This window comes from Colobus angolensis, unplaced genomic scaffold (assembly GCF_000951035.1).
Source record: "Colobus angolensis palliatus isolate OR3802 unplaced genomic scaffold, Cang.pa_1.0 Scaffold285, whole genome shotgun sequence".
Taxonomy (NCBI): Eukaryota; Metazoa; Chordata; class Mammalia; order Primates; family Cercopithecidae; genus Colobus; species Colobus angolensis.
This window is the reverse complement of record NW_012116099.1, coordinates 450196-470629: the sequence shown is the minus strand read 5'-3', so window position 1 is coordinate 470629 and position 20434 is coordinate 450196. Positions and strand designations below refer to the sequence as shown.

General features: G+C 38.9%; 1 protein-coding gene across 2 annotated transcripts in view; it reads right to left on the bottom strand.

The window, feature by feature from the left end:
- Window positions 1–20434, bottom strand: part of PLCB4 (phospholipase C, beta 4) — a 411010-nt gene that overhangs the window by 131200 nt on the left and 259376 nt on the right. For both annotated transcript variants that reach the window (XM_011948853.1, XM_011948852.1), the window contains exons 4-6: window positions 17428–17508; window positions 16590–16649; window positions 15633–15776 (exon numbers count right to left, since the gene is read on the bottom strand). In XM_011948853.1, the coding sequence (XP_011804243.1) occupies window positions 15633–15776; window positions 16590–16649; window positions 17428–17508 (285 nt within the window). The remainder of the gene's footprint in view (window positions 1–15632; window positions 15777–16589; window positions 16650–17427; window positions 17509–20434) is intronic.

Here is a 20434-nt window from a genome sequence, read left to right as displayed (position 1 = left end):
TATCAATTTCCTTTTTTAAACACTGCAGATAATTCTAATGTGAACCTATAGTTGAGGACCACTGAACTAGATGATGTGAACTAAATGTGGTTTGGGCAGGTGTTTCTCAAACTTTAATGTGCATTTGGATCACCTGGGGGCATTTGTGAACCACAGAGTTGGATTCAGTAAGCCTGGTGTCTGCACTGAGATTCTGCATTTCTAACAAGCTTCCAAGAGATACCAGGCAGGCATTTGGGCTTGCCAGATTCCTGTGCCCTGGGCTCACAAGGATACCAGGGCTTGTACCTTATTTCTAAACAAATTGTGTATTTTGAATACCATGAAGAGCTCCACCAAAGAAAAGGTAGTTCCAGTCTGCATTATGCCAGAGGTTCTCAAGTGTGGTTCCCTTGATCAGCGGGTTGACCATCGCGTAGGAGCTTACCATAAGTGCCCATTCTCAGGCCTTATCCCAAATCTACAGAATCAGCAACTTGGGGGCGGGGCCCAGTAATCTGCATTTTAACAAGCCTCCAGGTGTCTATCATGCAGCAACCACTCCAGTGGGCGAGTATCAGAGCACCTGGTGCTAATGAGAGAGAAAATTAACTGAAGGGGATGTGTAGGTGGCCACGGAAGGGTAGGCTTGTTTTATTTTGAATTAATTTTATTGAGGTATAATTTATATATAATGATTGACTTTTCAGCTTTGATTTAAATTTTTCAAATGCTAACTAACCACCTTTAGGGCGATTACTTAAAATTTTAAATTCTCATTCCCTGGTTTTGCATGAAAATTCACACACACCCCACTGCATGTGTTGAAGTATTTGAAAGAAATTTACAGGTAACACAAAAGCAATGTAGGCACCCGTAGTGAGGTTGGGTAAGAGGGTATTTCAAGCCACAGGAAATTCAGGAGCTGGTGATTTCTAGGATCAATAAGGCAGCAGGGAGCTGGCCCAGAGGAAGACTGTTGGAAGTTACAGCTCCTCCTGCTTGAAAAGCCCAGGAAGATCTGGGCTTCCTGGGATAACTCTTACTAGATGATTCAGTACAGAAACCAGACAGAGGTCTACTTCTTAGAATTGGGGTATATGATCAGAACATGACTTGGGCCACTACAGAAACCAGACAGAGGTCTACTTCTTAGAACTGGGGTACATCAGAACATGACTTGGGCCACCAACTGCCCAGTCTAGACCTAAGGACCAAGGCCAGAGCCAGCAGAGCAGCAGGAGGAGCCAGAAGCTAAGGGCCAGCATTCCCAAAGCCTGGGTCCCCATTCCCACAGCATTTGGTCCAGGTCTGAGGCCTGGGAATTATAAAATCCCAGCAGCAGAGGTGGAGAGTGAGAAGCTGATGGTACAGGCGGGACTTGACAACTGAAATGAACATTTTATCTTTCTAAAGTATTCATCCAGGACACTAAATTCAGGATAAAAACCCAGGATGGAAAGCTACATCAGTGAGCCTGTGCTAATGACTGACAGCAACCTACTTCTGAAACTGGTGGCTAAAAAGCAACAGGAGTTTTGCCCCCCGTCAAAATTAAAAAGACAACCCAATATTAATTTCAAAAGCCCTTGGGAAGTCAGTAATAATCCTCATCAAGTTTTCAAATCCTAAAAGAGAATTGAAAGGGGGAAAAAGAGAGCAACTGGGGTCTCTTTTTCTTGACAGTCTGAAGCTACAGAGTAAAGTTGATGAAAGTGAAAGAAGACACGTATTAAGTGCCATATAATTTTTAAATCACCCTCAGAGCATGCTGAATGAGTATTTGAGCAAGAAATAAGCTGCCATCTATGAATATGGGTTGCTGTGTTTGAAAGATAGAACTGAATGGGTGAGGATAATATTTATACATTCCTAGACAATATTAAATCATATGATTCTTTCACCCTCAGAGCATGGTGAATGAGTATCTGTGCAAGAAATAAGCTGCCATCTAGGAGTATGGGTGGCTGCGTTTGAAAGATATAAATGAATGGGTGAGGATAATATTTACACATTCCTAGACAAAATTAATTTAGTCAGTCCCAGAGAGTCAAAACAGTCTATCAGTCTGGCTGGTTATCTTAACAACACTGGCCAGTTAGGTCAAAAAAGTCCTCTAAATAGTCACAAGAAAAAAGAGGACACCTGTGCTGTTCTTGGTCAGCACTCAGAAGCTGCAGTCCCAAACTCATACCAAATGGCTTTCTTTGTTAGCACTCCTTAGACACAATTTTTGCATTGCCTAAGCCTGATTCTATATATTAATAGATACCCTGTAGCAATGTTCTATTGGATCTATAAAATCTTGTCACAAATAATTGCATCTATTTCCAAATATCTACTACAATAAATATACTGTTATGGACACAAGAGATCAGGAGAGAAAAATGTATACATAGAGTATACTTACATTAATGCCTATGTTCACTTGTGCTTCTGATTTTAGATATACAACACATGATGTTCTTTAGTGCCTCAAAGTCTGCAGACCAACTACATTCCTACACCCCCAGAAATCTTTCAAAATGAAAATAAGACATTTGGTTTATTTTATGTAACATTATTTGGCATCCAAATGGAGAGCTCTAAAAGAATGGAGGGATTTTAAAATGTTGAGAAAACCGAAAGTATTATCTTATGCCAGTCAGCAACCATCAGTTTTTTGTCAGCATACTTTTGGTCTCAACTCAGTCAAATTTGTAAAATTCTGTTGCTATGGGATGAGTAAACAGCTGGTGAATTAAAAGGTGTCCATAAAGTTGTTTCTTTAGTTAATGGCCTGTATTTATAACCCCCACGGTCACATTCTTCCTGACATGTACCTGTTGACAATGTTGGCAAATTAAGTCATGCCAAAGTAAACAGTATTTCAACTTGATGACAATCCTACCTGCTTAGCCTGAGATCAATATAATCATACCTGCGTAGCCTGAGATCAATATAATCAATCAAGAAGCCTTTGTCTAACTCTCAACTAGGCAGCATCAACCAATTTAGTTCAGGCAAATCAAATCTATAGGTAATTCTATAAACTAAATAGGACTTTCAATATAAGAGCTACTAAAAGGTATCTAAATCGGTGGGCTTGAGTTTCATGACCTGGTTCTCTCTCTTTTAAGATAGTCTCACCACACACAGCAGAAAAAAGCGAGGAGTGAAGAAAAGTGGAAGTGGAAAAATAGGGAAAAAAATAGAATATTTATGGTAAATATGAATAAATGAATGCTTAGATTACATCATTGTTTTGATACTTCTAGAAAAATATTGAGCTGAATAATGCGTCTACAACATAATTTACGGACTTTGCTTAAGTACCACACAGGATCTGAAAGATTTTAACGGTGTCACATCAAAAAAAAAAAAAAAAAGTTTAGGAAACAGCTGAATAGCTTTCCTCCTTGCTGAGATCCACATAAGAATAATACTTCTTCTGAAAGTGCTACCAAAAAGAAACCTGTCTAAAGGCTTTCTTATGCTTAGCTGACCAAACAACCCCCTTTATATGTGGAGATTTTTAAGGAATCCTTTTTTCAGGCCACTAATTCGGGAAGTACTGCTGTATCACTATAGCTCTCACAGATAATGATCTTAAAACATTGGCCTAAAACATTTGATCACACAGTGTTACAGGTGAAAGGGGCTGTTCGTCCCTGCCTGCCCCGTTTTTATATGGATAAGCAAAATAAGCCAACTGGTTGCACACGGTGGCTCACGCCTGTAATCCCAACACTTTGGGAGGCCGAGGTGGGTGGATTACCTGAGGCCAGGAGTTTGAGACCAGCCTGGTCAACATGGTGAAACCCGGTCTCTACTAAAAATACAAAAATTAGCCGGGCATGGTGGCATGCACCTGTAATCCCAGGTACTTGGGAGGCCAAGGCACAAGAAAAACTTGAACCCGGGAGGTAGAGGTTGCAGTGAGCTGAGAACACACCACTGTATTCCAGCCTTGGCGGACAGAGTGAGACTCTGCCTAAGGGAAAAAAAAGAAAAAGAAAAAGAAGCCAACTGTGAATTGCAGCACAGGGTGGTGGTAGAATTCAGGATCTAGAGCACTAGAGACAGCCACTGCCTGGGTCCAAAACACCACTTGCTGGACGTATGGCCTTGGAAAAGTCAAGTTACTCAACCTCTCTGGGTGTCTTTATTTGTAAAATGAGGATAGTCATAATACCTGTCCCACAGACTTGCTGTGAGAGTTAAATGAGATAATACATATCAAGCACTTTGAACAGTGTCTGACACAGAATATAAACTATTTTCCAGCTGCTGCTGCTACTATTATTAGTATTATTATTAGAGGCCAAGAAATCTTTTCCATTAAGAGCCAGATAATAAATATTTTGGGCTTTAGGGGCACACATTGTTCTCTGTTGTTTAGTTTTCCTGTTTTTATTTTATTTTATTTTATTTTATAAAAGTCACTTCAAAAATGTTAAAGCCATTCTTAGTTCATTGGACATACAGAATCAGGCTAAGGGTTGTGTTCAGCCCACGGCCTGCACCTGCCAACCCCAGATTATGATCATTAAATTACTGGCTCCAGATCATAGAGCTTGGAGGCAACAAAGTCTCATGTAACACAAGGGATTCTACCCACCTCTTCATACCATCCATTTTTTAATTTTGCCACACAGATGAGAAAACATACAAATACATGTAGGCCCATGTTAGCATACATTATGTTCCCAATGGCAATTTTTTGCTAGCACTGGAAACTGGGGCTATGTGGAAAATGGAAAAGCAATTTAAAGTCAGTGACATTTTTCTCTCCCAGGGGCCAAAAGGTGAAACACAAACTTCACATTATGCTTCTAGTGCAATTAGAGTAATTCATTTTGCATTCCCTTGGTGGAGTCATTTGATAACACTTGCAACTAGGACAGAACGAGCTCCTCGGGGCTGGGCCTCGAGTCTCTTCTTATGAAACCTGTCAAGTTCATGAAATGCAGTGGTGAGAAAGGCTCCAGCACTGAAAACCATGTGCCCCATGAAGAGCACAGCATTTCAAACACAACTGTGAAGGAGGCTGGATGATTTCAACAGCAAGAGCTGAGCGCCCATGAAAATCCACCTCATGGGTCATGGGGGTTTGCAGTTACATTGAAGCCTAAGAAACAGCTTTAATTTAAATAGGAAAATGCATATAATAAAATGCAGTATATTAAACAGCATGAGTCCAACTACATATAAAAAGGAAATTATGTGGGTAATAAAAAGACACATTAGAGTGGTTATCAGCACCGTGGGTAGAGGGGATGGGGAGGAACTGCTTATTGGGCATGGGGTTTCCTTTGCGGGTGATGAAAATGTTTTGAACGTAGGTAGAAGTGGTACTTGCTCATCATTGTGAATGTACTCAATGGCACTGAACTGTTCACTTTAAAATGGTTAATTTTATGTTATGCAAATTTCACTTGAATTAAGAAAAGACACAGAAGGGGAAATGCACTCTAGGGGATATTTAGTTTCTTTTTCTTTTACTATCCTGTACTTTCTACATAGAATGTAGTGCAACTACTCCTCTGTCATGAACAATATTCCTTTAGCATTCAGGAAACACCAGTCAACAGTATAAAAACATACTGTCCATGCAAATGTTTAAATGACCTTGTCAACATGGTCAGTGCAGTTGCAGAGAACCTGGGAGCTAAGCGGAGGCTTGAGGCTTCTTTCATCTTTGATACTCCCATCCAAGGAAACCACTTCACTGATGCAGGTGACAAAATTCCCTGAAAACAACTGCAAATATCCTCTAGCTTCAGCTGCATGTTCCTGAAGAATCATTTTGACAGGAAGCTTTTAAGTAAGTCCAGCACTAAGAAAAATGACAGCTAAAAATCCACATTTTATTCCTTATGAAAGTAGGGAGTTTCAAAAAACAAACAAACAAACAAACAAACATAGACCTTTTCAGGATGTCAGAGGCCTAGAGATGTCCCACAGAGACAGAATAGAGCTCGCCCCATGGACAAGCCCCTAAGGATCCTGAGTAGTATATGATCTCTGTCCTATTGCATTGCCCATAGCAGGTCATATAACTAACAGGTTCTTCAGAGAAAAAAATTTAAACAAATTCATTGTTCCTTTTTCTCCCTGACCCAAAGTAACCAGGCCCTCAATTTCTGATTAGCTGTATCATCATACTCCTAGTTACTCAGAATTAGAAATCTGGTCTCTATTTTAGTTTCTCTAACTTTACCCAGGAACAAAACCTCTGGATTCCACATTAAATGTTTCTCAGATCTTTCCTTCTTGTGTAACTGATTGAAGCCAAGAAAAACTGATTTTCTTGCATTCTATCTCAGGATCTCTCAACCTTTAATGTCCACAGGAAATATCTGGAATGACTTCTCTCACCTCTCCAACTACAAAGCCTCCTATCCTAGTAGCTGACTCCTGGTGTCATGATGATGTAGTCCAGGTTAAGCTTATCTAGGGATTTCCATGTGTATACAAGTGTCCTGTCAAAGCAACTAACCTGGACTGTCCTTCGCTCCTGGTATACTTTATTTTGCAAAGAGAGTCCTTCCTTAAGTCTTTTTTTTTTTTTTTTTTTTTTTGAGATGGAGTCTCACTCTGTTGCCAGGCTGGAGTGCAGTGGCATGATCTTGGCTCACTATGACCTCCACCTCCCGGGTTCAAGTGATTCTCCTGCCTCAGCTTCCTGAGTAGCTGGAACTCCAGGCATGGGCCACCAGGCCTGGCTAATTTTTGTATTTTTAGTAGAAACAGGGTTTCACCATGTTAGCCAGGATGGTCTCGATCTCTTGACCTTGTGATCCACCCGCCTCGGCCTCCCAAAGTGCTGGGATTACAGGTGTGAGCCACCATGCCTGGCCAGTCCTTCCTTAAGTCTTATAAGAGAAAGTGACTTCAAAGGATACATGGTGCAATTCCCTTCTTTTACAAATGAGGATTAAAAAGATTAATATAATTGAAATGATTTGTCCAAGTTCAGGTTTCATCAAAAAAATAATTATTGGATGAATAGCTGAATGAAGAAATAAAGGAACAAAGATATCTTTCATTTAAAATGCCAATAAGGGGAACACATTAAGTCAATATTAGCATTCATTTTAGTGCAAGTGTGTTAACGCCACATGGTGCCCGATGTCTATAGCTAGAGTTCTAAATGATCACAGACACCTTTGTCATTTTGCACAATGTTTAAAAAATGAGTTGTCAACATTTTAATATCAAGAGATTTCATGTAAAAAAAACCACGTTAGTATTAAATGAACATGAAAACAATCTAGAAACCTCAGGCCCATGTTTTGGTAGTTGAAAAACCAGCTGGAAATAAGTGAAAGTGCCTCCCTCAACAGCATATGTACACTCCAACTTGCTAAAGTCCACACCCTTCCATATTTGTCTTTGCCTGACACTTTCTCAGCTATTCACATCATCTCCCTGGCTCCCACAGGCATCTGAGTTCACAAAATCTGGTCTAAAGGAACTATCACTTTTGGTGATGCATAAATAAATAATTCAGAGTTCAGAGAGAGCCATCATGGATGAGACACTGAGGTAGCAGCTGCTAGGATAGATGGTCTTGTAAGAACAAATGAGAACGGAAAGGCAAGGAAAAAGGAGCCACAGAGGAAATGTGCTATTGTGATGAGGAGGCCTCCTCCTCATCACAGGAGGCCCCAGGAGATGGATCTCACCAGATCCACAGATTCTCTGATGACCACAGCCCATGTAAGGCAGAGACTGATGGTCTGTAAATTCAACCCAGCAATAGAAATCACAATAAAACCCAGTTACCTTTATTTGGCAAAAAGAAAACTCTTAGGTGGGATGGGGCATTTAAACTTAAGAATATGCACTCAATTATTTGCTCTGATTCACAGGTCTGCACTCTGGACAGCTTCTTAATGGCCCCCTCTCATTGATTTGTTTCCAATGAACTCAGAAGAGCTTCAAGAAAAACAACTAACAAGAAAATGTCAACTTCCAGTCTTGGAAACACGAAAAAAAAAAAAATTTACACAGAGACCTACACACTCATCCCACACTTGAGCCTCAAAAACTGTTCAGGCAATGTGGTAAAGAAGCTTTTATTAATTAGTATACTGGGGTTTGGTTGATCAACAGGCAGTTCAGATTTACAATTTAGCTGCTTTAGTATTCAGCAGGCATCGGCTCAGTTGAGCCTGGGCAGCGGACCACTAAATTAATGTAATTTCTTCAAGGCCCTCTGCAAGTAAAGCAGGATATAAATGCTAGTGATTGAGCTTTTCTGCATAACAGTGGTTCTCTAACTTGAGTGTGCATCAGAAATCACCTGGAAGGCTGGTGAAATCCCAGGTTTCTGATTCAGTAGGGTGGAGCATGGCCTGGGAATCTGCATCTCTAATAAGTTCTCAGGTATTGAGAGCCACTGGCCTATACAGTACAATTAAAACTAAATTTTAAGAAATGCAATAGCACTTCTAAGAAGCCCCCAGATGAGGCTGAAGTCTCTGATCCTTTGGGGTAATGCTGTGGTTGAGTATCAGTAGAGGAACTGGCTGCAGGGCTTGGAGGCTTTGCAGGATGTTAGCAAAGCCAGTAGGACTCAATTTAAATAGAGACTCAATTTTTTTTTTTTTTTCAATGAAACAAAGAATAAATTCCTTTTCCTGGAACCATTGCAGTAAGTCTTCCACTCAACACAATTCAAGTTTAGCAAAGCAATTTTGACATTCAGCCCAATTTGTTAAAATAATAATTTATTACTGGTAACAAATGACCTGACTTTATCTTTTTGTATACAAAAGAATACATAATATTTTTGTAATTTAATTTCCATAGTGGTTATTCACATGCTTATTTGATGACTTGATTACAAGGCATAATTTATGAAGTTTGCCAAATATTTACAAACCTGCATCAAGTATAATGAGCAGTCTGGTCTAAACTCAGTCCTAATCTTTGCATTTTGAATCTCATAATAACAGCTTATTTTTTGTAATCAAAGAAAAATTCAACTTGGTATAAAATAATAGACTTATTTATGGAGATGTTGAATGAGGCCTGCATTTCCATCTTACATCTAGTGACTCTGTGATTTCAGTTTGCTGTGCAGTGCCAGCTGTAACTTATTAATGAAAGACATCTGAACTGCCTTCAACTTGCTAGACACCGAAATCCTTCCAAGCTAGTTGTATTCTGAGTGAGGGGAAAAAAAAAAAAAAAAAAGAAAACGTGAGAGGAACTAACATTGCTTTTCTAATGAAATTAATTTATTAGAAAGCTCAGTATTCAATTATTTGTATAGCTTCTTGTAAAACAGTGAGCAAAAAGATGAGAATGATTCCAGAATTTAAAAAAAAAAGAGCTTTACAGTTTAGAAAAAAATGGGAAAACAGATTCATTTGGCTGCATTTATTCTTTTTTTGAGACGGAGTTTTGCTCTTGTCGCACAGGCTGGAGTAGAGTGGCACAATCTCGGCTCACTGTAACCTCTGCCTCCTGGGTTCAAGCAATTCTCCTGACTCGACCTCCAGCATAGCTCGGATTATAGGCACGCGCCACCACACCCGGCTAATTTTTTTTTTTTTTAATTTTTAGTAGGTTGCATTTATTCTTAAATGTTTTAAGCTTTATGACATACAAGACTCACCTATTACTGAAAGGCATACTAGGTTTGGGGTAAATATGACAGCAATTTGTTAGTAATTCTTTTTAACAGACTGTTTGCTGTTCAGGAGAGGAAATGAAAGCTAAATTTTCTAACTGTAACAACAGGAAGGATTTAGGTAAGCAGCAGATATAATGATCCAAACTGGAAAGAGGCCAGGACACCAGGGTCAAAACCTCCAGTCTCGTCATGGATTCTTAGCAGCAGCCCTATTACATCCTGAAATGTGACTCTAAAAATAACACACGGGATCCCAGATTTTTGTGTTCCCTTTAGACTATCATTGAATCACATTTTCTCAGTCTTGTTGTCAAAGGATCATCTTCCTAGCTGTTCTAACAACTAAACTATACAAAACTGAGGTGTACAACATTAAGGATTATACATCTTTATCACCTGGGTTGGAATTCATTTAGTCAACATAAATACCTCAACAGAACAGGTGCAAAATTGAGGTGTACAACATTATGGGATGTACTGATTTGAGCCATCTCCCCTGGACTGTATTTGCTCAGGGCACAGGGCGAAGTGGGTGCAGCATATAGAGCATGAGAAGACCTAGTTTTAGGTTGAACTCTGGCCCAGCTTGCTGTGTGGTCTCAGTTCCTTTGCCTCTCTGGCTTCATTTTTCTCATCTGAAAAATGAGGTGAGAAGCCCTCTGTCCTGCAGACAGAGGAAGAAAATAAGTGAATAAATGGATATTATGGTAAGTAAGTAGTGTTAAGAAGAAACATAAAGCAGGAAAAGGAGTGAGGAAGTGCTGAAGGCTGGTGAAATGGGACGCTCCTGCTAAGGCAATTTTCCAGCAGACACATGAGGGCTGTAGGGGAGAAAGGTCTGTGTGTAACTGGGAAAGCGGGTGATCCAGACGGAAGGAACAGGAAATGCTGAGTCCAAGAGGCTAGAAGAAAATGCATAGGAGGAAAGAGAGAGATTAAGGTAGAAAGGTGAAGGGAGGTGGGGATGATATCTAGCAGGGCCTTGGAGGGTTCTGAGCAGTGGAGTGATGTGATCTGAATTACATTTCAAAACATCCCTCCATCTGCTGTTTTTAGACTAGACTAAAATGGGCATGGCTAAGGCAAAGAGACCAGTTAGACACCTCTTGGGGCACAATAGGGAAGACATGATACTGGCCTTGACCACTGTGTCATGATGATGTTGGTGAGGAGCAGCTGGATTCTGGATAACTGCTGAGGGTAGAGCAAACAGTATTTGTGAACAGACTACCATAGGACGTAAGAGGAAGGTGTTCATGTTCTCTGCAACTGAGAGCACATCTGTTGAGATGAAAATGACTGTGGCAGAAGCAAATGAGAAGAGTTGAAAGCTTTGATTTGGGACTTATCGGTAAAGGAGACAGGTATATGGAACTGAGCACAAATCTCCTAAACAGGTAAGAGTGGCAACGCAAGCTTATTTACTCTCAAAGCAGAGAGAGAAGGTGAAGAAAAGACAAGGTGAGCTACCAAGGTGTCTCTTACAATGTTATTATCTTTTACTGAAAAAAGCACAATCATATTTTCAGAGTCATATGCACTAGAAAGTATTTTGTATTTATTTAAAATCCAATCCTGAGAAACTCAGATTTCACATAATATTTCATTGACTCTTAAAGCACCCACGTGAATAAGAAAAAAACTATCAGAGACCCTCTTTGAGAAGTAGAAAAATAAAGAAGGGAAAATGGCTTGCTGAAAGTCAGGAAAGCTTTCTCCATGTGGAACGTGGTCTTTGGTATAAAAGACACTAAGTTCAAAGTTGACCCTTTTGCCTAGATTAAATGTTGGGTTAAGTGAATTATTCTGAATGGTCAGATCTTAAGTGTAATCAGAGCCTGGAAATTAAAAAAAGACTCGTGAATCTCACAGGATACTCATAAGTAAGTTCTATACTAGAAACTCACTTAACTTATATTTCACTTGTCAGACCAAGGCTCATCAGGTGTTCATAAGACAAGCAAAATACACAGATTGCCCAGGGAGTGCTGGACTCTCCCAGCTGGCAAGCTACTTTCCAATATTTTGTACCCTTTTGCTCTCACCTTACATGTCTATCATGAGTTACTTATGTTTGTTTTCAAATCTATTTATTGTCAGTTGTCATAAAAATTACATAAACCAATGATTGAATCTTGTGGAAAAAAAGAGGGTTGTCATTTCTCTAGTTGAATATTTTGGCAAGATTTCTTTAAAGGCAAGTTGCTAAAAATATTTCTCTCAAATTCTGTGTAGACAGGATAACTAAAAGATTAGGGAGAAAAGTCACAGAACTGTAGGATTTTACATTCCATTGCACTCTGCCCAATGAGTGTCCTTAGTCTCCGATCCACTTTAAAGAAACCAAACTGGCTATCTGAGGCATTCAAAGTATAGAGAAAAAAAAAAAAAAAAAAAAACCCAAAAACCAAACACATAAAACCCACTCAATAGACCCATAGTTAATGAAAAGGCTTGTCACTAACATTAAAAGATTAGTCAACAATAGAACAACATTTATATGCTTTAAGTTACAGTGTTTAAGGTATATATGAATTAATTTAAAAAAATGATTACTTCCTCGAATTGACTCTTGTGATAAACTGACCAAAAATGCAGCTTCTCATTGCAAGGGCTAAGTAAGAGGGCTGTTAGTATATTTCATGGCCCCATGATTCTGGGCTCCTAGAATATACTCATGTTTGAGTAGAACCACTCACTGAGTCCCAAACAATATTTCATGTACCCTGGGAGATCTCTACATTTCTCCTGGACCCAATTTGATTTATGTATCCTGCCCTTATTTTGAACTGAGGTAATTATATCTATGTGTATTTCATATGAAGCCTTTCACTTTGATGGCTTGTGTGTTCTATTAGGAACAGGAACACATAGAAAGGAATAGAAATAAAAGAGTGGTGATGGAGAAAATGCTGTCAATGCTGAAAGTGGTAAATATACTTATTTTAAGTTTTGAGATAAGGAAGTGGGTAAGAGTATCCACATGCATGTATATTTGGTGAAAAAATGTACTTAATATTTTCTCCAAGTGTCAATCAACCAAAAGGACAATGCACTGTCCAGTTTGGACAATGAGATTTATATTTATTTATATATTATGCTATTAATGAAATTCAATATAATAGTTTCCAGAAACTGAAACACTTACTTTCTTCAGTAAGAGCATGCTCAAATAGTATTGAGTCTGAATAAAAAAATCCAATACAGAATTATTTTTTAGCTCTTACTGGCCAGCTGCTCTTAAATTTCCATGTAAATGATATTAGGAGAAAACCTTCAAATCTTACCTTGAAGTATACATCCCCCCACTCCCAACCCTCAAACATATACCACTGGTCATGGAACAACATGGGTTTGAACTGTGTGGGCCCACTTATACATGGATTTTTTTTTTTCAGTGAAAGTTACACCAATGTGCCTGCTTCTCCTGACTCCACTTCCACCTCCTCCACCTCTGCCACCCCTGAGACACCAAGACTAACCTCTTCCTCTTCTTCCTCCTCCGCTTACTCAACATGAGGATGATAAGGATAAAGACTTTTATGATGATCAACTTCCACTTCATGGACAATAAACATATTTTTTTCTTCCTTATGATTTTCTTATTAACATTTGCTTTTCTCTAGCTTACTTTATTGTAAGAATACAAAAGGCAATACATATACCATACATAAAGTATGTGAGTTGACTGTTGATATTATCAGTAAGGCTTCCAGTTAATGGTAGGCTATTAAGTTTGGGAGAAGTCAAAAGTTACACATGGATTTTCAACTGCACGGGGTATGGTACCCCAACCCCCACATTGTTCAAGGGTCAACTGTACATATCCACAATCTACTCAAGAGTATGTTTCAGAACACAGTTCTTAGAATGGGCCAAGACTAATAGCAACCAAATTATGGAAAGCAAAAACATTACGAGATATACTGATTTGAGCCATCTCCCCAGGACTGTATTTGTTCAGGGCACAGGGCAAAGTGGGTGCAGCATATAGGGCATAAGAAGACCTGGTTTTAGGTTGGACTCTGGCCCAGCTTGCTGTGTGGTCTCAGAGTTCCTTTATGTCTCTGGCTTCATTTTTCTCATCTGAAAAATGAGGTGAGAAGCCCTTCCCAAGGCCCATTTCCAACCCTAAAATTCTGTGCCTCTGTCATCCTAATAGCAAACACATATCGAGGGCTTTCAATGAGAAAGGCAGCACGCAAAGTGCTTCCCATGTAATAACTCATGTAAGTCTCACACTCATCCTAAGAGCAGATATTCTGATATTGTTCCCATTTTACAGATGAAGAAAATGAGGCGCAGAGAGGTCCAGCTGTACATCTGCTTCACACAGCTAGGAAGGGGACGAGCAAGGATTTGAATAGAGGCAATGTGGCCCCAAAGCCCCAATATTTGAGCTCATACTGCATCATCCTGTTTCTTGTAATATGAATTGGTAATTAAAGAAGGAGTTGATCTCAGCAGAGTAATAAAAGAACTTAAAGGAACTGCAAAATCTGTTCTCTTGAAGTGAGGTGACATGAACGATCGCATAAAACCACCACAATAAGGACAGAAACAAACACTCTTATGTGACATGGAGCATCCATTTCTGCCTCCAAAGTTACAAACCAGGAGTTCTCAAACTTCACGGTACATCTGAGTCACCAGGACAGTCTTTTCAAAAATGAAGATTCAGGATCAGAACATCTGGGTGGGCATGAGAGTCAAATATGTAACAAGCTCCCAGGAGGGGGCAACACTTCTAGAATGAGGACCATACTTTGTGAGTGAGGGTAATAGAGCTTTGATGGTTTAGGGGTCAACGGAACTCAATTCTGCCATAAGTTATCTCTGGATTCATGGTTAAGTTTTGTAATCTCAGTGTCCTCAAATAATCTTCCCTGTACATTTCCTTTTAGCTCTAAAATTCAGTATTTCTAATGATATTAGAAATTCATCCTACACTGAGTTTCCACTTGTAGGAACCCTCTCTCATTCAGCCTACACTGAGTTTCCAATTATAGGGTTAATGAGAGGACAAAATGCTTCCCCATTCCCCCAAACCCTTCTCTGCCACGGAAAGTGAAGGCTTAGTCCTTTTCACATACATTACAGAAAGATAACGTGAGCTCTGTACAGAGGTAAAATCACCCTGTAAACATGTCATTAGCGGAAAAAATATTTAAGAGGCTTTCTACTTCTTTGAGAAGTCTCTTTAAGACTCACTTGCCAGGGCAATGGTAAGTTGGGTATTAAAAGACTGATCTTAACCCAATATTTTAATAACTTATTGGGAGGGGGAGTTTGGATTTCTTAGCCATCCAGACCTGCACTGCCCACCCAGTATAGTGGCCATTAGCCATATGCAGCTATTGAACACCTAAAAGTGGTTAGTGAGCCTGATTTGAAAATACACATCAGATTTCTAAGACTTAGTATGAGCAAAAGAATGTAAAATATGTCACTAATAAATTTTATATTGGTCTCCTATTAAAATGACAATAATTTTAGGTCTACTGGATTAAACAAAATATTTTATTAAAATTAATTTTACCTGTATCTTAGTACTTTTAATACATGGCTACAAGAAAACTTTAAATTATATATGTGGCTCACATTGTATTTCTACTGGGTGGTATTGACCTAGACCTTTGTTACTCAAACCGTAGTTGTCAGATGAGTAGTATCCATGCCACCTGGGAGCTTGTTAGAAAAGGATCCTCAGACCTATTGAATCAGAATCTGCATTTTAGCAAGAGCACAGGGGACTCTGGTATACACTCAAGTTGGAGAAGTGCTGGACTAGTTTTCCCTACAACATATCATAGTAGGTATTTGGGTTGCTGGCCCACAGGAGCGACATGCTAAAAGGGTATTGTGCTTGCCGATTTTCTACAGAAACATGTCAGAAAAGCAATGTTACCTTTTAAATTATCATACAATTTAAGTATATAAAAATATAGCACACATAAAATTAAACCCACAACATATATACATTGACGGGGAGGGGAAGAGAAGGAGGCCATTTAACTGAAGCTACCTTAGTTACTTCTGGATTTTCAGCCACCATGTAGGTAAAACTAATGTTCACTAGATCTATGCCACTGCAGACACAGACTATCCGACCTTCCAGATCATTTTCTGATTTTCCAACAGCTTCAAGAGCAGCCAAGATTTTGGGATCCTGTATAGAGGTACACAGAGAAAAAAAATAACTTAGATCACAGAGCATGGAGGAAGAAACTTGGTAAAAAGCAACCACATTTAATGTAAAAATATACATAAGGGCCCAGATACTTCGCAGTATTCGAAAACCTGTAGAGGTGAAATTTGTAACACTATATATTCCTTGAAATCAACTGATAAGAAAGGTATTACGAATGTTTTGGTTGGGGGAGGTACGGAGTCTCTGCTCTGTCACCCAGGCTGGAGAACAGTGGCGCATTCTCAGCTCACTGCAACATCTGCCTCCCTGGCTCAAGGGATCCTCCCACAGAAGCCTCCTGAGTAGTTGGGACTACAGGCACATGCTAACACACCCTAATTTTTGTAGAGACAGGGTTGCACTATGTTGCCCAGGCTGGTCTCCAACTCCTTGGCTCAAGGGATCTGCCTCCCTCTGCCTCCCAAAGTGCTAAGAGGTGTGAGCCACTGTGTTTGGCCTAAAATTTTTGATTTAGAAACTAGATGTGAGGGTCTTTGTTTAGAGTTTTGATTGTAGTTGTCGGAGGACCTGGAATATGGCAACAGGATAGAAAAGCCTTTTATTAGGGTCTGCTTGTCCACAAAGCCTCTCTCTCAACAGAGGAGAATCACAGAGGTTTCATATGAATAAATGTGGCATTACCACAACCAGCAACCACATGTTATTCTCAAAACTGAGATTAAATGTTTTAAGTAGCCTGGATACAAAGAGAACTTGTTATCTCTAGAAGTCATGGCCATTTCCAATATAAGTAAATCCGTGTTTAGAAAAGCAAATACCAATCACAGGTACCTTTGGTATGGCTCCCGACCGAATACTGTTGATGAGGGAGCATTCTAGCACCTGTCCTTCCTGAAGAGAGAGAATATAACACAGCAATGAGCTTAAATTATGCCATACCTATGACACAGGCAAAGTGCTTGGCAAAAATTACTGATGATAAAGGCTATGCTTATTATAGTCACGTTGAAGAGGGAATTAAAACCATGTAACAATAATTATTGCAAATAATCAGAAATAATCAAGACCCCAAGTATTCATTTCATATATACATATATATGCAATGCTGAATATAAAAATGTTTCTAAAATCTGTTACTTTTATATATAAAACATTGTTAATAATCATTAAATATATGTGTGTACATGAAATATGAGAAAAATGCTAATTTTTATATAACTATAATTCTTCTTTTCTTAAATTCAGCTCAATCGTTCATTAAATGTGGACCCTGTACCATACATCGAATTAAGTCCCAGGGTTTAATGAGATAAACACACTTTCAATGTACCTTTTAGATTTCAGCTTGAGCATCTCTTCTTCTGGCAGATTTCTTTCTAACTCCCAAGATTAAATTAAGCTCTTTGACAATCCAGTGTTCTCTTTCGCAACATTCAATGACTTGTAACTTATCTTTTAATGCCTAACTTTGCTCCTAGACTGGAATCTATGAGGATAATGTCCTTAATCATCACTGTATACTTCAATGCCTGGCCCATGGAGGCACATTTTTTAAAACCTTGAATGAATGAATAAGGGTAGGGTTCAACAATAGAACTCAGTCTACTTGTTGAGAAACAAAATGGCTTAAACCACAAAGCAGAAACAACTTGCTGTTCTTGGGCCATACCTTGCCTTCACTTTTCCATGTCAGAAAGAAGCCAAACTCATCCACTTTGAAGAGGCAGTTGGGTTCAAACACAAAGGATTCCTGTCAAAAAGAAATGTGTTGATCTTCATGACTCATACCATTTTGAATCTAATAAAAATGCAAATATTGTTGAGCTTCTAAACAAAGGCAAATTAGAAATCACTCTTTCACATCTAATATCCACAATTCTTATTGTATTATGGAATGTTTTCATTTTGAAAATCCTTTGCTTTCATTTTTGTATTGTAAAACGGATCAATTTAATAAAACATCTCACTCTAGGATAGGTTTAAGAACAAAGCATACTGACTGAAGGCGTGAAAGTCATAGAGAAGAAAGTTTCCTTAACATCTGGAAGAAGGATTCCCAAGTTCTAGCCCACTGATGTCAAAAATCAGGAGATACATTATTTTTTAAGTCACTGGTTTTTGTTTTGTGTCTTTTTCTTTTTCTTTTCCTTTTTTTTTTTTTTTGTCTGTAAAATCCAGCATTCAGTTATTTGCTGAGATTTTTGCTTTTTTATCTAACCTCATTTGGTGTCCTGTAAAGCAGGTCTTGAACAGACCCGAAAGCTAAAATGTAGGTGCTAGACTACCAACATGAACATCAGCTGGGAGCTTTACTGAATTGCAGAATATAGGGCCCCAGCCCAGATGGACTCAGTCAGAGTCTAGGGGGGGATGGGACCCAGCAATCCCTCTAGAAGATTCCGACACACACAAAAGTTTGACAACCATTGCTTTGAACTTTGACACCAGAAACTCAGTGAAAGCTACAGAATCAAATTTGAATAAAGAAGGAATATTAGCCAAATTCAAGGCATCAGAGCAGCTGTGTTACACTTGCCAACCGACTTCTTGTCTTACTAGAGCACCATTATGCTTAGGAATGAGAGGAAAAGTCCATGTCAATGAGAGAAAAAGGGCGTTTGGGAAATGAACATAGATGCTCTGTGCCCTCTGACTGCATTACACCAATACTTAGCATCCACACTTCAATAAATCTACATGTTCTTTTCATGAGCTGAAGAAACTGGCTTTCTAGATCATTTCAATGCCAGCAATTAGGAACCTGTCTGGCAAACATGGATCAAGGCAGTGCCTTAAAACAAATAAACAGTAATTACAGGATTAAGGTTTTAAGGGCCGTTCAGACTCTTAGTTTCTGTTAAAAATTACTGTTAAAATTTATATTTCTAAATTACAGCGGAACAACAACAATTATCAAGGTAAATCCAATGTCAAGATACTAGGCCATCATAAAGTATTCCTAGGGGTCCCTGAACAAAGCAGCCTTCAATCTAGGTAGTTTTCTGGCAGATGAAGAATTACTGTATGTATTTACATATTCCAACTCTGTATCAGGCGTGTGCTCTGTACTGCTGTCACTGCCATGAATAACACCAAAGGAAAGAGCATGGTATGACCTTTGCTTTTGGAGTCAAAACCCAGTTCCACCACTTATTATGTACTTTCTCCCAGAAAGACCCTTTCTAAATTTCAGGATCCTTGTCTAACAAGTGGAAGTAGTTCTACCTACCTTTTGGGTTTATTGCTGGAATTAAATGAGATGGTGAACATAAAGCACGTAACACAGAATTCCAATTCAGCAAGTAATAGCTCTACCAATAATACATGGTTCAGACTTGTAATAGTGGTAGCAAATTACTAACAATATGAAAGGGTCAGTATATGACATTTTGTGATCCTTCAAAATGTGAACCCTTTTGGACAGTTCAACCTTTTAGAAAAGGCTTAACCCAGAAGTTGATATTTTAGCCTTCATGCCAGGCAGAGTGAGCAGCTCTTGACCTCACATTAGAAATTTGTTTGGTGTGGCTAGAACACCTCAAGAGAGTGACAGGGGTGTGATGGGACATGTATAGAAGAATTGTTTCATTGCAAGGGTCTTGTTTGTGCCACCTAAAAGGCATTAGCTATTACCCAAAAGGCCATGGCGGGTCTTATGTTGTTACTGACTAAAAAAATGAGAATTATCAACTAATCAAGACATGAGAATTAGGCCATTTCCAAATACATCCCAAGCAATATCCTGATGGTAATGAAGAACTTTGGTATACAGTGTCCAAAAGTACATCCTAAAATGGTATTTATATAGTACACCCACAATGAATCAGCCACTATCATTACTTATGTGCACCCTATCACCTAATTCCAAGTAAGGATTTGAGATGACTCAAGAAATACAAATAATAAATAAGAATGGGTTTCCAACTTATTTTGAGAGTGAACTTTGATTTCCTTGGCCTCCTTAAATATAAAATTTTTTTCTTCCTTTCCCCGAGTACCCCTAGAGCTTGCCATTACCACCTGGACATTTCAATTCCGAATATCTCACTCTTAGAATTCCATCTGGTCCTTCTAGCCCCTAGCTCTATAGTTTGTTCTCCCCTCCTATAATTGACTTCTTTGCAAAGTCAAATATCCCTTTTGATTGTCCCTCCCAATCTCTCACAACCCACCAGTCCCTCCTCTTTTTACTTCCATCCTTATGTAGCTTATTTCCAAAGCAGCCCAATATTGCAATCACTCCCTCACAGGTGGTTCAGAACGTCCATGTCTCATTTAGTGTTTTCTTGGCCAAAACATGAAGTCTATTTTATGCACATTTTGTCACCAAACTTGGTGGTGAAAATCACAAAATGGAATTGTCTGGCTTTAGTTTAAATTCAAGATTATAAACCTCAAATGGATAGTCAACAGTGATGTTCAATCTTATATTTCTTTCTCAATGGTTACCTACTCTTTGAGAGGATGAGTCCACTGCTTTTTTGAAACCTGTTCACATTCACCCAATTACAGTGCTTCATCAAAGCAAGGAAAAGCCATCGGGTGGACACAATTCTCTTTCTTTCCCCCAATAAAGCATGTTTTCCCCTGACAAAGTCAACCCCCCAGCATCTGCTCTAGATTCAATCTTCTTTAACCTACACAAGCACTTCAATCCTTCATTTTTTTTTTTTTTT